The sequence below is a fragment of the Myotis nattereri genome (genome assembly GCF_964212035.1).
Source record: "Myotis nattereri genome assembly, chromosome: X".
NCBI lineage: Eukaryota > Metazoa > Chordata > Mammalia > Chiroptera > Vespertilionidae > Myotis > Myotis nattereri.
The window spans coordinates 142871838-142887182 of record NC_138078.1 but is presented as its reverse complement, the minus strand read 5'-3'; the positions used below and the strand labels follow the sequence as shown (position 1 = coordinate 142887182).

Here is a 15345-nt window from a genome sequence, read left to right as displayed (position 1 = left end):
CTGGAGGAAGGGGCGGCGGCGGCGGCGGCGGCCACGATGAGCGCAGGCGACGCTGTGTGCACCGGCTGGCTCGTCAAGTCGCCCCCCGAGAGGAAACTGCAGCGCTACGTGAGTAGGGGCGCCAGCCGCCCACCCTCCCGTCCTGGGGTCCCCGCCCGCGGGGTGGCCGCCGGGAGCCCCGGGCTTCTCTGCGCCCCGAACGCAGCCGCTCCCAGCTCTCGGGGCTGCAGGCGAGGCCGATCCACCGAAAGCGAAATCGCACGTCGAGCCAGTGTCCCAGCGGCGGGCAGGGGCCCGGGGACTCTCGCTCGCGGGGCCGGCTGCTCCGACCGCCGCTGACCCTAGAGGAGGAAGGCGGGTTGGGGCTGCAGCGCCGGGCGCCGGGCTCGGTGCACGAGCGGCCGGAGAGAGAGACATCGCGAAAGAGTGCCCTGTCCCCGGAGAGGGGTGGCCCCGAGTCCCATTGCCCGGCGAGGAGGACAGGGCAGGGGGTAGGGAGAAAGCAGCACAGCGGGACCGGGCCTGCATTCCACTTGGACCGTAAGGAGTGCTCTCCCTTGTAGTTGTCATCGGACACTCCTATCTGGAACCTTCCACGGAGTGTAACTCGTTTCTCATGCTGTCTCTTCTCAGCTTTTTCTTTATGCTGACACGTCGCTTTTTTCCCCCTAGTACTAGCAGGAACCATGGACTTCTGCTAGTGTGCAATAAGGGAAGGACACATCTCCCTATCAGCACATCTTCCTACATAGTCCATTACCATTTTAAATGCACTGCGCGCGGCTCAAACGTTCATTATCTCCATCAGCACCCTCTGCATAAGTAAAGTCTTAAAAACATCCCCCCTTCAAGACTTGATTGCTACTGAATGTTCTTCATCCATTAGGAAGAACCACTTCAGTCCTCAGGGAGTTGCATATAAATAGATACCAGGGCTGGCTTTTTTTAGGCTGGGAGTAGCCTGATGTATCCATCTTGTTCAGAATTCCCAATTTCTCTGCAACTCCGGAGCAGGGTGCTAGCAACACACGCGCGCGCGCGCGCGGACACACACACACACACACATACACACACACACACACTCACTCACACTCATGGCTGCTCCGCTCCCCAGCAGCCCACCCACAAATCTCTTGTGTATGGCATCCTCCCAAACTGGTGTCCGACTTGCAGCCAAGTTCCCCCACTGTTTTCGTTGCTACATTTATGAGGCACATACTGTGTGGAAGTGGAGGAGGTGGGAATAGAAGAAAACTTGAAGCGGGTCTGTGTACTTCCAGAAGGCGCCCCGGCAGCCTTTCCTGGTCCTACTTAGGGGCCCCTTTCCCCACTGACCCTAGGCTAGACGGTATCCTTCTCTTCTGAGTCTTTGGGAAGGTTTTTTTTTTTTTTAATTGTTGTTGTTTGTTCTGCTGAGCAACAGTTGACGGGAATGTTGTTCTACTCAGCATGCAGATGCCACAGATCTGATGTATACATCCCGAGGTTTTTCAGCTGGACTCCCAGTGTGCCCCTTCATGATTCTTTTTTGCATCCCCAAGTCCGTAAACACAAGGTCCAATATTTCGCAGCCTCTGAATCACCCAGCTGCTTCCCTAAAAAACAGTGAAGCTGTTTTGCAGACTCATTGATATTCAAAGGAGGCAAGAGAAGAAAACCTGCGCCCCGCGAGCCTTCTGGGCAGGTGAGGGTTTGTCACAGCGGGTGGTACCGGCCAGGCCGGCTCCAGGTGGTTTCCTGGTAGCCCTTTGGAATGGGAGACATTTTAAAGGTGTATTAGATGTTTTCAGAGTGTCTCCCATTCTTCAGCAGATGATGCAGAAAGATGGTGAACCTGGAGGGCGAAGTTTATGGAATATTTTTCCCCAGTCCTGTTTTGTATCTTGTCCTGTCCAAACTGGCTTAGGAAAGTTGATTAGTATTTCATCAGAGTTGGGAAGGCGTGAGTGCATATACCTATTATCAGACGTGCTTCAGTCTTTTGGGGTGCAATGGAGGTGTGGCAAGTGCGGAACTTTGAACAGCTTGTAGGTATGTGTTTGCAGCATTGGGATGATGGGGTGGTGATAGAGGAGACTTAAGACACTAGAGTACCTAGATGTTGTCTCATCAATATTCAAAGACGTAACCTTTGACATTTTAGCCCAGGCTTGGGGATTTCTTATTAGGGTCATAGCCTTAGTCCATGCTATTTTGTTGAAAGGTCTCTAGAACACCTCAGAAAGCCCCCTTCCTCTCATTTCTAAGTCCTGCAGGAACCCCTTGTTGCCACTAGATGGCGAGCGTGTGTCAGTTCAACGGGGTTATTATTCACAGCCAACTTTAATTAAGATCTTGTCATGTCCTTTTAATTGAGTGCCAGCTCTGAGCCAGGCCCTGTATCACGGGCTGGAGATGCAGAGAAAGAAAGACGTGCTCCCTGACCCCAATAACTCCACAATCTACCATTTGTACCACAATAACACAACAAAGTGAGTTGGTCGCACAACCAGGGCAGTAACTCGGTTCTTTGCACTGCCAGGCCAACATGCAGCACGCCTGTAATGTTTGTTAAATTACAAATGGAAGCTGAGTCTGTTTTTAGTTGTCTTTCAGGCCAAGGTAAGCTTGTGTTTCATCCTCGACGCCGTGAGCCAAGGCAATCAGAAAGTTATTTCTATCACTGCGCTGTGAAAAGATAGTTGATTCTTTTCTTTTGTATTTTTTGTTTCACAAAATAATAGAGGAATATAGTCTTGTCAAAATGTAAACAATCTAGGACTAAATGGAGTCCCAAGTAAAAGGCCCTCTTTCATTTTCCTCCATATGCTACCTATTCTGTGCACCCCTCCTTATCCCGCTCCCTTCCCCAGGGATAACAACTGTTAGCAGTTTAGTGAGTATCATCCTAGAAAAATTTCTACAAAAGATATAATTTTCCTTTTTGCACAAGTGAGATCATGCTGTAAAATTGTCCACCAATATTCTTTTCTCACAACAATCCTGGACATCTCCAGGTTAGAGTATTTGGATTTACTTCATTTTCTTACTAAACCAGGGCTTAACATTCCTTGTAATAGATGGAACATAATTGAACAATAGGGTGGTGAAGGCCTGGGGTGGGAACCAGATGGAGAGGGGCAATGGGAGGGGAAAGAGGGGACATCCATAATACTCTCAACAATACAGATTTTAAAAAAACAGGACTAGCCCTAGCCAGTTTGGCTCAGTGGATAGAGCATCGGCCTGCAGATGGAAGGGTCCCAGGTTTGATTCTGGTGCAAGGCATGTACCTAGGTTGCAGGCTCAATCCACAGCCCTGGTCTGGCATGTGCCGGAGGCAACCAATCTATGTTTCTCTCTCTCTCCCTTTCTCCCTTCCACTCTCTCTAAAAATCAGTGGAATTGTTCAATTATGAACATTTGCCTTGCTTTATTTTCTCAATTTTAAAGAATGCTCACACAGCAATGATAATAAAATTATAATAACTGAAATTTATTGAATGCTTGTATGTGCCAGGCACTATGCTAAGGACTTCACTTGTTTTATCTCAGTTAGTCTTCAAAGCAACACTTTGTGGCTATATAATTTGAAAATATTTTCTACCAGTCTACAGTTTGTTTTTTCATTCTATTTATTATATCTTTTCTAGAACAAAGATTTAAAAATTTTGACTAAGTCCAATTTATCTAATGTACTTTTATGGATTGTTTTTTTAATGTCAAATCTAAGAACTCTTTGCCTAGTCCTAGATCCTGAAGACTTTCTCCTATGGTGTTTTTTTCCCCCTAAAAGTTTTATTTATTTAGTTAGTTATTTCTTCTTCTTTCTTCTTCTTGTTAATCCTCTCCTGAGGATATTTTTCCACTGATTTTTAGAGAGAGTGGAAGGGAGAAAGGGAGAGAGAGAGAAACATAGATTGGTTGCCTCCGGCACATGCCAGACCGGGGCTGGGGATTGAGCCTGCAACCTTGGTACATGCCTTGCACCAGAATCGAACCTGGGACCCTTCAGTCTGCAGGCCGATGCTCTATCCATTGAGCAAAACTGGCTAGGGCTAGTCCTGTTTTGTTAAAATCTGTATTGTTGAGAGTATTATGGATGTCCCTTCTTTCCCCTCCCATTGCCCCTCTCCATCTGGTTCCCACCCCAGGCCTTCACCACCCTATTGTCTGTGTCTATGGGTAATGCATATATGCATATAAGTTCTTTGGTTAATCTCTTCCCATTCCCTTCCCCCCCCTTAAAAGTTTTATAATGTTTTACATTTAGATCAGTGACCTATTTGAGTTAAATTTTGTAAAAGCTGTGAGGTTTATGTTGTTCATTTTCTTGTAAATCAGTTTTATTTCTCCCATTACCATTTATTGAATAGACCGTACTTTTGGAACTTTGTTAAAAAGAATGAATTGTTCATACTAATGTGGGTGTGTGTATTCTCTAGTCTGTTCCACTGATCTCTTCGTTCATTGATCTCATGACAATACCTTTATAATAAATCTTGAAACCAGGCAGTTTTAGCCCTCCAACTTTACTTTTGAAAGTTGTTTTAACTATTCTAGGTCCTTTGTCTTTTATATTAATTTTAGAATTAATTTATTGTGCTCACTTTGGCAGCATATACTAGAATTAGTTTATCAGTTGGTTTTTTATTTTCTAAAAAGACTAAATTTATTCAATAATCTAGTAAAAGTTGTGATCATAAGTATCCATCAGTATAAAAGTACAAAACAGATTTGTAGATTTCTAATCTATTAATACAGAGTTCACGACTACATACATACAGTACATCCTACAGGGGAAGAGAGGTAGAAGGGGGAAAAGAAGATTGGTTGAAGTCTAATAATAAATAAATACAGAAGTAGAGATGATCCATATTATGTATATTTTACCACCAATACTACAGCCAAATTGAGAGAGAGAGAGAGAGGAGATAACTATTTCAAAATAACTCAGGAGGAAGATAATAATGGCTGGGACTCTTGTAATACACCTTAAAGGTTGTAGAGGAGCCAACCCAACTCATTATGTAGTCTGCATATAGGGGCTTGGAGTTTTATCAGGTGATTTTTGTATATTAACCTTGTATTCTGCAACCTTGCTAACTCACTAATTCTAGTAGCCTTGTTTACAGTTAGAACCTGTGGTACTGTCAGTGCTACATAGAAATGATGACAACAGTCATCCTTTATACTGATCTTACGGGGAAAGCATTCAGTCTGTCACTTTTTAAGTATGTTTTCTGTAGGCTATTTGAAGGTGCTTTTTATCAAGTTCCCTTGTATTGCTAGTTTGCTGAGACCTTTCAAAAAAAAATCACGAATTGGATTTTGTTAAATACCTTTCTGCATCTATAAAAATACTGATATGCTTTTTTTTTGGGTCTGTTACTATGGTGAATTATTCTGAAATTTGCATATTGAGCCAGCCTTGAACTTCTGGGATAAGCTTCACTGCGTTGTAATCTATTATCCTTTGCATGTACTCCTGGATTCAATTTGTTAATATTTTGCTGAGGACATTTGTGTCTTTGTTTATGAGGTATATTGGTCTGTGGTTTGCCTCTTTTGTGTTATCTTTGACTGATTTTGATATTAGCATAATGCTTGCCTCATAAAATGAATCGGGAAATGTTCCCACCTCTTCTATTTTCTGAAAGATATTGTGCAGAATTGGTATTCTTTCTTCCTTAAATGTTTGATAAAAGTCACCATTTTTAACAAATGGATTAGAAGTTTATTACAACAGAGCCTTTATTTTTAAATTTTTTCTTCAATATTATTTTTTTAAAATTGAATTTATTGGGGTGACATTGGTTCACAAAAAAATTCACCACTGAAACTATCTGGACCTGCACTTTTTTTGTGAGGCAGTTACTAACTATAATCTCTATTTCTTTAACAGATATAGTGCTATTCAGGTTATGCAAGCTTATTTTTTAAAATGTGTATATTTTAGTCCTAACCGGTTTGGCTCAGTGGATGGAGCGTTGGCCTGCAGACTGAAGGGTCCTGGGTTCGATTCCGATCAAGGGCATGTGCCTTGGTTGAGGGCATGTCCCCAGTGGGGGGTGTGCAGGAGGCAGCTGATCGATGTTTCTCTCTCATTGATATTTCTGACTCTCTGTCTCTCTCCCTTCCTCTCTGTAAAAAATCAATAAAATATATTTAAAAAAATAAAAATGTATATATTTTCATATGTTTTTATTGATTTCAAAGAGAGTAAGGGAGAGGGAGAGAGAGATAGACACATCAATGATGAGAGAATCATCAGATTGGCTGCCTCCTGCACACCCCCTACTGGGGATTGACCCCCAAACCAGGGCATGTACCCTGACCTAGAATGAAAACATGACCTCCTGGTTTATGGGTCCATACTCAGCTTCTGAGTCACACCGGCCAGGCTATCCATAGCTTCTTGAATGAACTTTGGTAGTTTAGGTTTTTCAAAGATTTTCTCTAATTCAGTTCTTGCATTTATTGGCATAAAGATGTTTATTATATTCCCTTATTATTCTTTTAATGTCTGTAGGATCTGTGGTGATGCCTCCTCTTTCATTTCTGATACTGTAGTTTATTTCTTCTCTATTTTTTTTTTCTGATCAGTTTGGCTAGAGCAGTGGTCGGCAAACTCATTAGTCAACAGAACCAAATATCAACAGTGCAATGATTGAAATTTCTTTTGAGAGCCAAATTTTTTAAACTTAAACTACATAGATAGGTACATTGTTATTAACTTAATTAGGGTCCTCCTCAGCTGGCCTTTGCTAAAAACGTCCTCAATCTGATTGAGGTATGTTTGCTGAGGTCGACCCCTTCCAACTCACCCATCCTCAACTCTCAACATTGCATACGCGCCTCCCCCATGCTGTATCCCCCGGCCCAACTGCGCGCCTCTCCCTTAGCCGGACCGACCGACACCCCCCACTTCTTCTAACGCCACTTCTTCAAAATAGACTCGCCCAGGCCGAAAACCGACTTCTGCACATGGGCCACGAAGTTTCAATCGCACTGTACACGCGCACATGGTATTTTGTGGAAGAACCACACTCAAGGGGCCAAAGAGCCGCATGTGGCTCGCGAGCCGCAGTTTGCCAACCACGGCTAGACTTTTTTTTTTTTTTTTTTTAATAGATTTTTTTTTTTAAATATATTTTATTGATTTTTTACAGAGAGGAAGGGAGAGAGAGAGAGAGAGTCAGAAACATCGATGAGAGAGAAACATCGATCAGCCGCCTCCTGCACATCCCCCACTGGGGATGTGCCCACAACCCAGGTACATGCCCTTGACCGGAATCGAACCTGGGACCTTTCAGTCCGCAGGCCGATGCTCTATCCACTGAGCCAAACCGGTTTCGGCTAGACTTTTTTTTTAAAAATATATTTTATTGATTTTTTTACAGAGAAGAAGGGAGAGAGATAGAGAGCCAGAAACATCGATGAGAGAGAAATATCGATCAGCCGCCTCCTGCACATCTCCCACTGGGATTTGTGCCCACAACCAAGGCACATGCCCTTGCCCGGAATCGAACCCGGGACCCTTCAGTCCGCAGGCCGACGCTCTATCCACTGAGCCAAACCGGTTTCGGCTGGGCTAGACTTTTATCAATTTCACTGATATTGTCTAAGAGACAGCCTTTGGCTTCATTGATCTTCTCTATTGATTTTCTGCTTTAAATTTTATTGATTTATCTCTGTCTCTCTCTCTCTATATATACATATATATATATGTATGTATGTATATATATATATATATATATATAATATTTCTTTATGGATTTCAGAGAGGGAGAAGGAAAGAGAGGTAGAAACATCAATGATGAGAGAGAATCATTGATTGACTGCCTCCTGCACGCCCCCTACTGGGGATCGAGCCCACAACCCAAGGCATGTGCCCTTGCCTGTAATGGAACCTGGGACCCTTCAGTCCGCAGGCTGACGCTCTATCCGCTGAGCCAAGCTGGCTAGGGCTGATTTAGCTCTTATCTGTACTTTCTTGTGATTGCTTTGGGGTTAATTGTATCTCTTCTTTATCTAGTTTCTTTAGGTGGAAACTTAAATCACTGATTCGAGATCTTTCTTATTTTCCAACATAAGCATTTTTTTTTCCAGTATAAGCATTTACTACTATAAACTTCCTTCTAAGCCAGTGATGGCGAACCTTTTGAGCTCGGCGTGTCAGCATTTTGAAAAACCCTAACTTAACTCTGGTGCTGTGTCACATATAGAAATTTTTTGATATTTGCAACCATAGTAAAACAAAGATTTATCTTTTTGATATTTATTTTATATATTTAAATGCCATTTAACAAAGAAAAATCAACCCCAAAAATGAGTTCGCGTGTCACCTCTGACACGCGTGTCATAGGTTCGCCATCACTGTTCTAAGCACTGCTTTAGGAGCAGCCCACAAAATTTGACATACTGATCTATTGTGTTTTCATTTTAATGCATTTAACATATTCTTTAATGTCCCTCTGAGATTTCCTGTTTGATCCAAGGATTGCTTAGAAGTATTTTAAATTTCCAAATATTGGGGGATTTTCTAGATTATCTTTCTGTTATTAATTTCTGGTTAAATTCCATTATGGTCTAAGGACAAACTGTGTGAGTTCTATTCTTTAAAATTTGTTAAGTTTATATTATGACCCACAGTCTGGTTTCATTTGGTGAATATTACATGTGTACTTGAAAGAAAATGTGTATTATTCTTATTGGGATGACATTGGTTAACAATATTATATAGGTTTTAGGGGTATAATTCTATAATACATCATCTGTACATTGTATTATATGTTCAGTACCCCAAGTCAAGTCTCCCATCACCATTGATACCCCCTTTACCCTCTCTTACCTCCCCCCACCCCTTCCCCTTTTTCACACAGCTCCCCTCTGACAGCTGTCCGTCTATTCACTATTCTCTGTATCTATGAATCTGTTTCTATTTTGTTTGTTGGTTTATTTTGTTCATTAGATTCCACATATAAGTGAAATCATATGGTATTTGTCTTTCTCTGACTGGCTTATTTCATTTAGCACAATACCCTCCAGGTCCTTCCATGCTGTTGCAAAGGTAAGAAAGATGTCCTTCGTGTTTGCAGTGAGTAATGTTCCATTATGTAAATGTACCATAGCTTTTTCCCCGACTCATCTACTGATGGGCACTTGGGCTGTTTCCAGATCTTGGCTATTGTAAATAACACCGCAATGAACATAGGGGTGCATATATTCTTTTGAATTGGTGTTTTGTGTTTCTTCGGATATATTCCCAGAAATGGAATCACTGAGTCATCATGTAGTTCCATTTTTATTTTTTTTATTTTTATTTTTATTTTTTTTTTAAATATATTTTATTGATTTTTTACAGCGAGGAAGGGAGAGAGATAGAGAGTTAGAGACATCGATGAGAGAGAAACATTGATCAGCTGCCTCCTGCACATCTCCCACTGGGGATGTGCCCGCAACCCAGGTACATGCCCTTGACCGGAATCGAACCTGGGACCTTTCAGTCCGCAGGCCGACGCTCTATCCACTGAGCCAAACCGGTTTTGGCCCATTTTTAATTTTTTGAGGAAACTCCATACTGCTTTCCTCAGTGGCTGCACCAGTCTGTATTCTCATCAGCAGTGCATGAGGGTTCCCTTTTCTCCACATTCTCGCCAATACTTGTTATTTGTTGATTTATTGATGACAGCTATTCTGACAGGTGTGAGGTGATATCTCATTATGGTTTAATTTGGGCTTCTGTGATGATGAGTGACATTGAGCATCTTTTCATACACCAAATGAAAAAGTTTTTGCACAGCAAAGGAAACCAACAAAATGAAAAGACACAAGGCACTGAATAGGAGAACATATTTGCCAATGATAGTGTTGATTAGTTCTTTTATATCCTATTTTTTCTGCTTATTTTTATTATCAATTACTGAGAGAGGAGTGTGAAAGTTTCCCCCTATAACTATGGACTTGTGCATTTCTCCTTTCGGTTCTATTTGGATTTGCATCATGTATTTTGATGCTCTGTTGTTAGTTGAAGATTATTTAGAATTATTATGTTTTCTTGAATAATAGACTTTTTCATTATTTAATGTTTGTATTCATCCCTGATGCTGTGTGCTGGCATGGTAAACCTTTTTTCATTCCTTTACTTCTAACTTAGATGTGTCTTCATATTTATTTATTTATTTTTAAATATTTTATTGATTTTTTTACAGAGAGGAAAGGAGAGGGATAGAGAGTTAGAAACATCGATGAGAGAGAAACATCGATCAGCTGCCTCCTGCACACCCCCCACTGGGGATGTGCCCGCAACCAAGGCACATGCCCTTGACCGGAATCGAACCTGGAACCCCTCAGTCCGCAGGCCGACGCTCTATCCACTGAGCCAAACCGGTCAGGGCTATTTAATGTGAGTTTCTTATACACAGCATATAGTTGGGTCTTGCTTTCTTATGTAATTCTACCCTCTTTATTTTAATTGTTTTATTAATTCATTCACATAAAATGTGATTTTGAAATGTTTAAATTAAAATCTATCGTGCTAGCTGTTTTCTATTTGTTTTATCTGTTCTTTGTTTCTTTTATTCTCTATTTCTACCTCGTCAGGTTAATTAAGCCTTTTTTATTATACTATTTTGTCTCTACTATTAATTATCAAACACAACCTGTAAAATTTTTAGTAGTTGCCCTGGAGTGTAAAATATACATCGTGAATTAATTGGAGTCTTCCTTTAAATAATATGCCACTTAATGGGCAGTGTGAGGACCTGATAACAGTATATTTCCAATTCTATCCTTATATTCTTTGGGCTATTATTGTCATGTTTTTTTATTTTTGTGTTATATTTGTGTTATATGCTATAAACACAATAGATTGCTATTCATTTTGCTTTATTTTTTTAAAAAAATATATTTTATTGATTTTTTACAGAGAGGAAGGGAGAGAGATAGAGAGTTAGAAACATCGATGAGAGAGGAACATCGATCAGCTGCCTCCTGCACATCTCCCACTGGGGATGTGCCCGCAACCCAGGTACATGCCCTTGACCGGAATCGAACCTGGGACCTTTCAGTCTGCAGGCCGAGGCTCTATCCACTGAGCCAAACCGGTTTTGGCTTGATTTCTTTCTTGATCTCTTTGTTAGCTCATTGATTGTGTAGTAATATGTTATTTAGCCTCCATGTCTTTGTGTGTTTTTCAGTTTTCTTGCACTTGATTTCTAGTTTCATGTCATTATGGTCAGAGAAGATGCTTGATATGATTTCAGTCTCCTTAAATTTATTGAGACTTGTTGTGGGGTTGAGACTCGGTGCTTCTCAAGCAGAACCTTTGCAGCTGAGATATCCCTTTAGTATCACAGCTGCCACCTGTGGGAGGGGGGCCAGCCCTTTTTGCGTCTTCGCCCTTTCTACCAGTCTTGATGGGGCTTCTTCTGGAAATCCTTGGTTATAAGACTTCCGTTCAGCTAATCTTTGGTTGTTTATTCAGGTTGATTTTCCTGTATTTAGTTGTAATTAACACTTTGGTCCTGGGAGGAGGTGAGTGTACCTTCCACCTGCTCCATTTCCATCTTGCATTTCTCTCCACCAAGCATGCTTTTGATTGGTATTCTGGTAGTGAGTGTGGTGACTTCCAGGGACTCTTGCTTTTTCTGCTGTCACAGCCATCACTCCATAAGCCAGAAGGCTGATGTGGGGATTTGATCAGTTGCCAGGGATGTCTGTTCCAATTACACATTTGAGAACTGGAGAAATGGCCAAGGACCCACTCTGAAATGGAATTAGGTCAAAGCTCCATTTATCAATTGACCTCCCTAAAATACTCTTTCAGGAGATATAGTGTTATAGTGGAAATGGGTAAGTGCAAGGATCACACACGGGAAATCCACTATATCTTTTTTAAAAAAAATATATTTTATTGATTTTTTACAGAGAGGAAGGGAGAGGGAGAGGAATACAGAGTTAGAAACATCGATGAGAGCGAAACATTGATTCAGCTGCCTCTTGCACACCCCCTACTGGGGATGTGCCCCGCAACCCAGGTACATGCCTTGACCGGAGTCGAACCTGGGACCCTTGAGTCCACAGGCCGACGCTGTATCCGCTGAGCCAAACCGGTTAGGGCAACTATGTCTTTATTTCTATGCTTTTGTATTTCTCCTTTTATTTTTTTAAATATATATTTCATTGATTTTTTACAGAGAGGAAGGGAGAGGGATAGAGAGTTAGAAACATGGATGAGAGAGAAACATGGATCAGCTGCCTCCTGCACACTCCCCACTGGGGATGTGCCCGCAACCAAGGTACATGCCCTTGACTGGAATCGAATCTGGGACCTTTCAGTCCACAGGCTGATGCTCTATCCACTGAGCCAAACTGGCGAGGGCTGTATTTCTCCTTTTACATAAAGACAAGGAAGTTCTGGTATCTCAACCTCACTGAATGTAGCCATGATTTTTAGCCTATGTTTCACACAGGCAAACTGTTAGAAAACGAAGTGCTCGAGCTAACATGAAATCTAGAATCTCTGGTAAGTATACCCATCTCAATACATTCAGCTTGATCCAATATTATATTCTGTCTTTCTGGGCCTAACATTCTTAGAACACATTCCTACATATTCCAATGGTTGTTTTTGTTTTGTTTTTTTAGAACTTAATCTTTTAATTTATTTTATTTTATTATTTTTAAATATTTTTTTAAAAAATATATTTTATTGATTTTCCACAGAGAGGAAGGAAGAGAGATAGAGAGTTAGAAACATCGATGAGAGAGAAACATCGATCAGCTGCCTCCTGCACATCTCCCACTGGGGAGGTGCCCACAACCCAGGTACATGCCCTTGACCGGAATCGAACCCGGGACCCCTCAGTCCGCAGGCCGACGCTCTATCCACTGAGCCAAACCGGTTTCGGCAAATATATTTTTTATTGATTTCAGAAAGGAAGGGAGAGGTAGAGAGATATAGAAACATTAATGATGAGAGAGAATCACTGATTGGATGCCTCCTGCACGTCCCCCCCCTGGGGATCGAGCCCGCAACCCAGGCATGTGCCCTTGACCAGGATCGAACCCGGGACCCTTCAGTCCGCAGGCTGGTGCTCTATCCCGAGCCAAACCGGCCAGGGCAGAACTTAATCTTTTTAAAATAATGTTTTTATTGACTTCAAAGAGAGGAAGGGAGAGTGAGAGATATATCAGAAACATCGATGAGAGAGAAATATAGATTGGCTGCCTCTTGCATGCCCCCTGCTGGGGATCTGCAACCTGTGCACATGCCCAGGCTGGGAATCTAACCATAACCTCCTAGTTCATGGAACAATGCTCAACCAACTGAGCCACACTGGCCGGGCAGTATTCCAGTGGTTTTTAATTATTTAAGTTTGTTTTGTTAATCCTCACCTGAGGATATTTTTCCATTGATTTTTAGAGAGCGTGGAAGAGAGAGGGAAAGACAGAGAGAAATATCGATGTGAGAGAAACACATCGATTGGTTGCCTCCTGCACAAGCCAGACCAGGACCCTGGCCAAGGAGGAGCCTGCAGCTGAGGTACATGCCCTTGACCGGAATGAACCTGAGACCCTTCGGTCTGCAGGCCGACACTCTAACCACTGACCAAGACCAGCTAGGGCTCCAATGGTTTTTAAAAAAATATATATTTTATTGATTTTTTAACAGAGAGGAAGGGAGAGGGATAGAGAGTTAGAAACATCGATCAGCCGCCTCCTGCACACTCCCCACTGGGGATGTGCCCACAACCCAGGTACATGCCCTTGACCGGAATCGAACCTGGGACCTTTCAGTCCGCAGGCCGACGCTCTGTCCACTGAGCAAACCGGTTAGGGCTCCAATGGTTTTTATTTTATTTATTTATTTATTTATTTATTTATTTATTTATTTTGATATATTTTATTGATTTTTTACAGAGAGGAAGGGAGAGAGATAGAGAGTTAGAAACATCGATCAGCTGCCTCCTGCACATCCCCCACTGGGGATATGCCCGCAACCCAGGCACATGCCCTTTACCGGAATCGAACCTGGGACCTTTCAGTCCGCAGGCCTACACTCTGTCCACTGAGCCAAACCGGTTAGGGCTCCAATGGTTTTTAAAGACAGTTTTATTGAGGTACACACACACACACACACACACACACACACACGCTTTACAAGTCATCTATTGTACGTATACAGTTGGGTGCTTTTTAGTAAATCTATTGCTATGCAACCATTACTACAGTACAGTTTTAGACCATTTCTACCCCCACAAAAAATTTCCTTGGCCTATTTGTAGTCAACCCCCATTCCCTTTTCTAGCCCCAGGAAAGAGCTAATCTGTTTTCTGTCTCTATAGATTTGCATTTTCTGATAATTTCATAAAAGGGAATAATAGAATATATGGTATTTAGTGTCTTTGTTCAGCCTTGACCACATGAAAGCCAGTGCTCTGTCTGAAAGTAGACACTGAGGCCATTGATTTGAGACCTTTCTTATTGTCTAATATAGACATTTTGTGCTATGAAAAAATTTAAATATATACATTTTATGTTGATAACATTATAGATATCTCCCATTTAGTGCTATGAATTTCTCCCTTGGCACTGCTTTAGTGGCATTCCACAAAGTCTGGTATGTTGTGTTTTCATTTCTATTTACTTCAAGATATTTTCCAATTTCCCTTGTTATTTCTTCTGTGATCGATGTGTTATATTTGGTTTTTAGTTCTAATTTCATTTCATTGTGGTTAAACAACATACTTGGTATGATTTTCATCTTTGTAAATTTGTTGAGACTTGACCTAGCCTAGCATATGGTCTATCTTGGTAAATGTCCTGTGTGCACTTAAAAAGAATGTACATTTTGTTGTTGTTGGGTGGAGTGTTCTATAAATATCAACTAGGTCAAGTTGGTTAGTAGTGTTAGTTCTATATCCTTGTTTACTTCCTTCTATCTTCTTGATTTACCAATTACTACTGAGAGAGTAATAACAATTGCTATTGAAATTTCAGATCATAACTAGATTTGTCTATTTCACCTTGAAGTTTTACCAGTTTTTGCTTCATATATTTTGAAGCTCTGTCAAGAGTTCCATACACAATAAGCATAACAAATGGACAAAGATAGCAGGGGGGTGAGGGCATGTGCTGGGGTGGGGGTGTGGTTGGGTGGGGTGTGGGAGCAGTAGGAAGAGGTCAATAGGGGGAAATGGAGACATGTAATACTTTAAACCAGTGGTTCTCAACCTTCTGGCCCTTTAAATACAGTTCCTCATGTTGTGACCCAGCCATAAAATTATTTTCGTTGCTACTTCATCACTGTCATGTTGCTACTGTTATGAATCGTCATGTAAATACCTGATATGCAGGATG

At 41.6% G+C, this 15345-nt stretch overlaps 1 protein-coding gene across 1 annotated transcript in view; it reads left to right on the top strand.

Moving 5' to 3' along the window:
- Window positions 1–8: 8 nt before the first annotated feature.
- GAB3 (GRB2 associated binding protein 3) overlaps window positions 9–15345 on the top strand; it is a gene marked incomplete at its 3' end in the record, with an annotated part of 76406 nt that continues 61069 nt past the window's right edge. The window contains exon 1 of the mRNA XM_081081840.1: window positions 9–108. Within this exon, the coding sequence (XP_080937966.1) occupies window positions 37–108 (72 nt within the window). The 5' untranslated portion in view covers window positions 9–36. The remainder of the gene's footprint in view (window positions 109–15345) is intronic.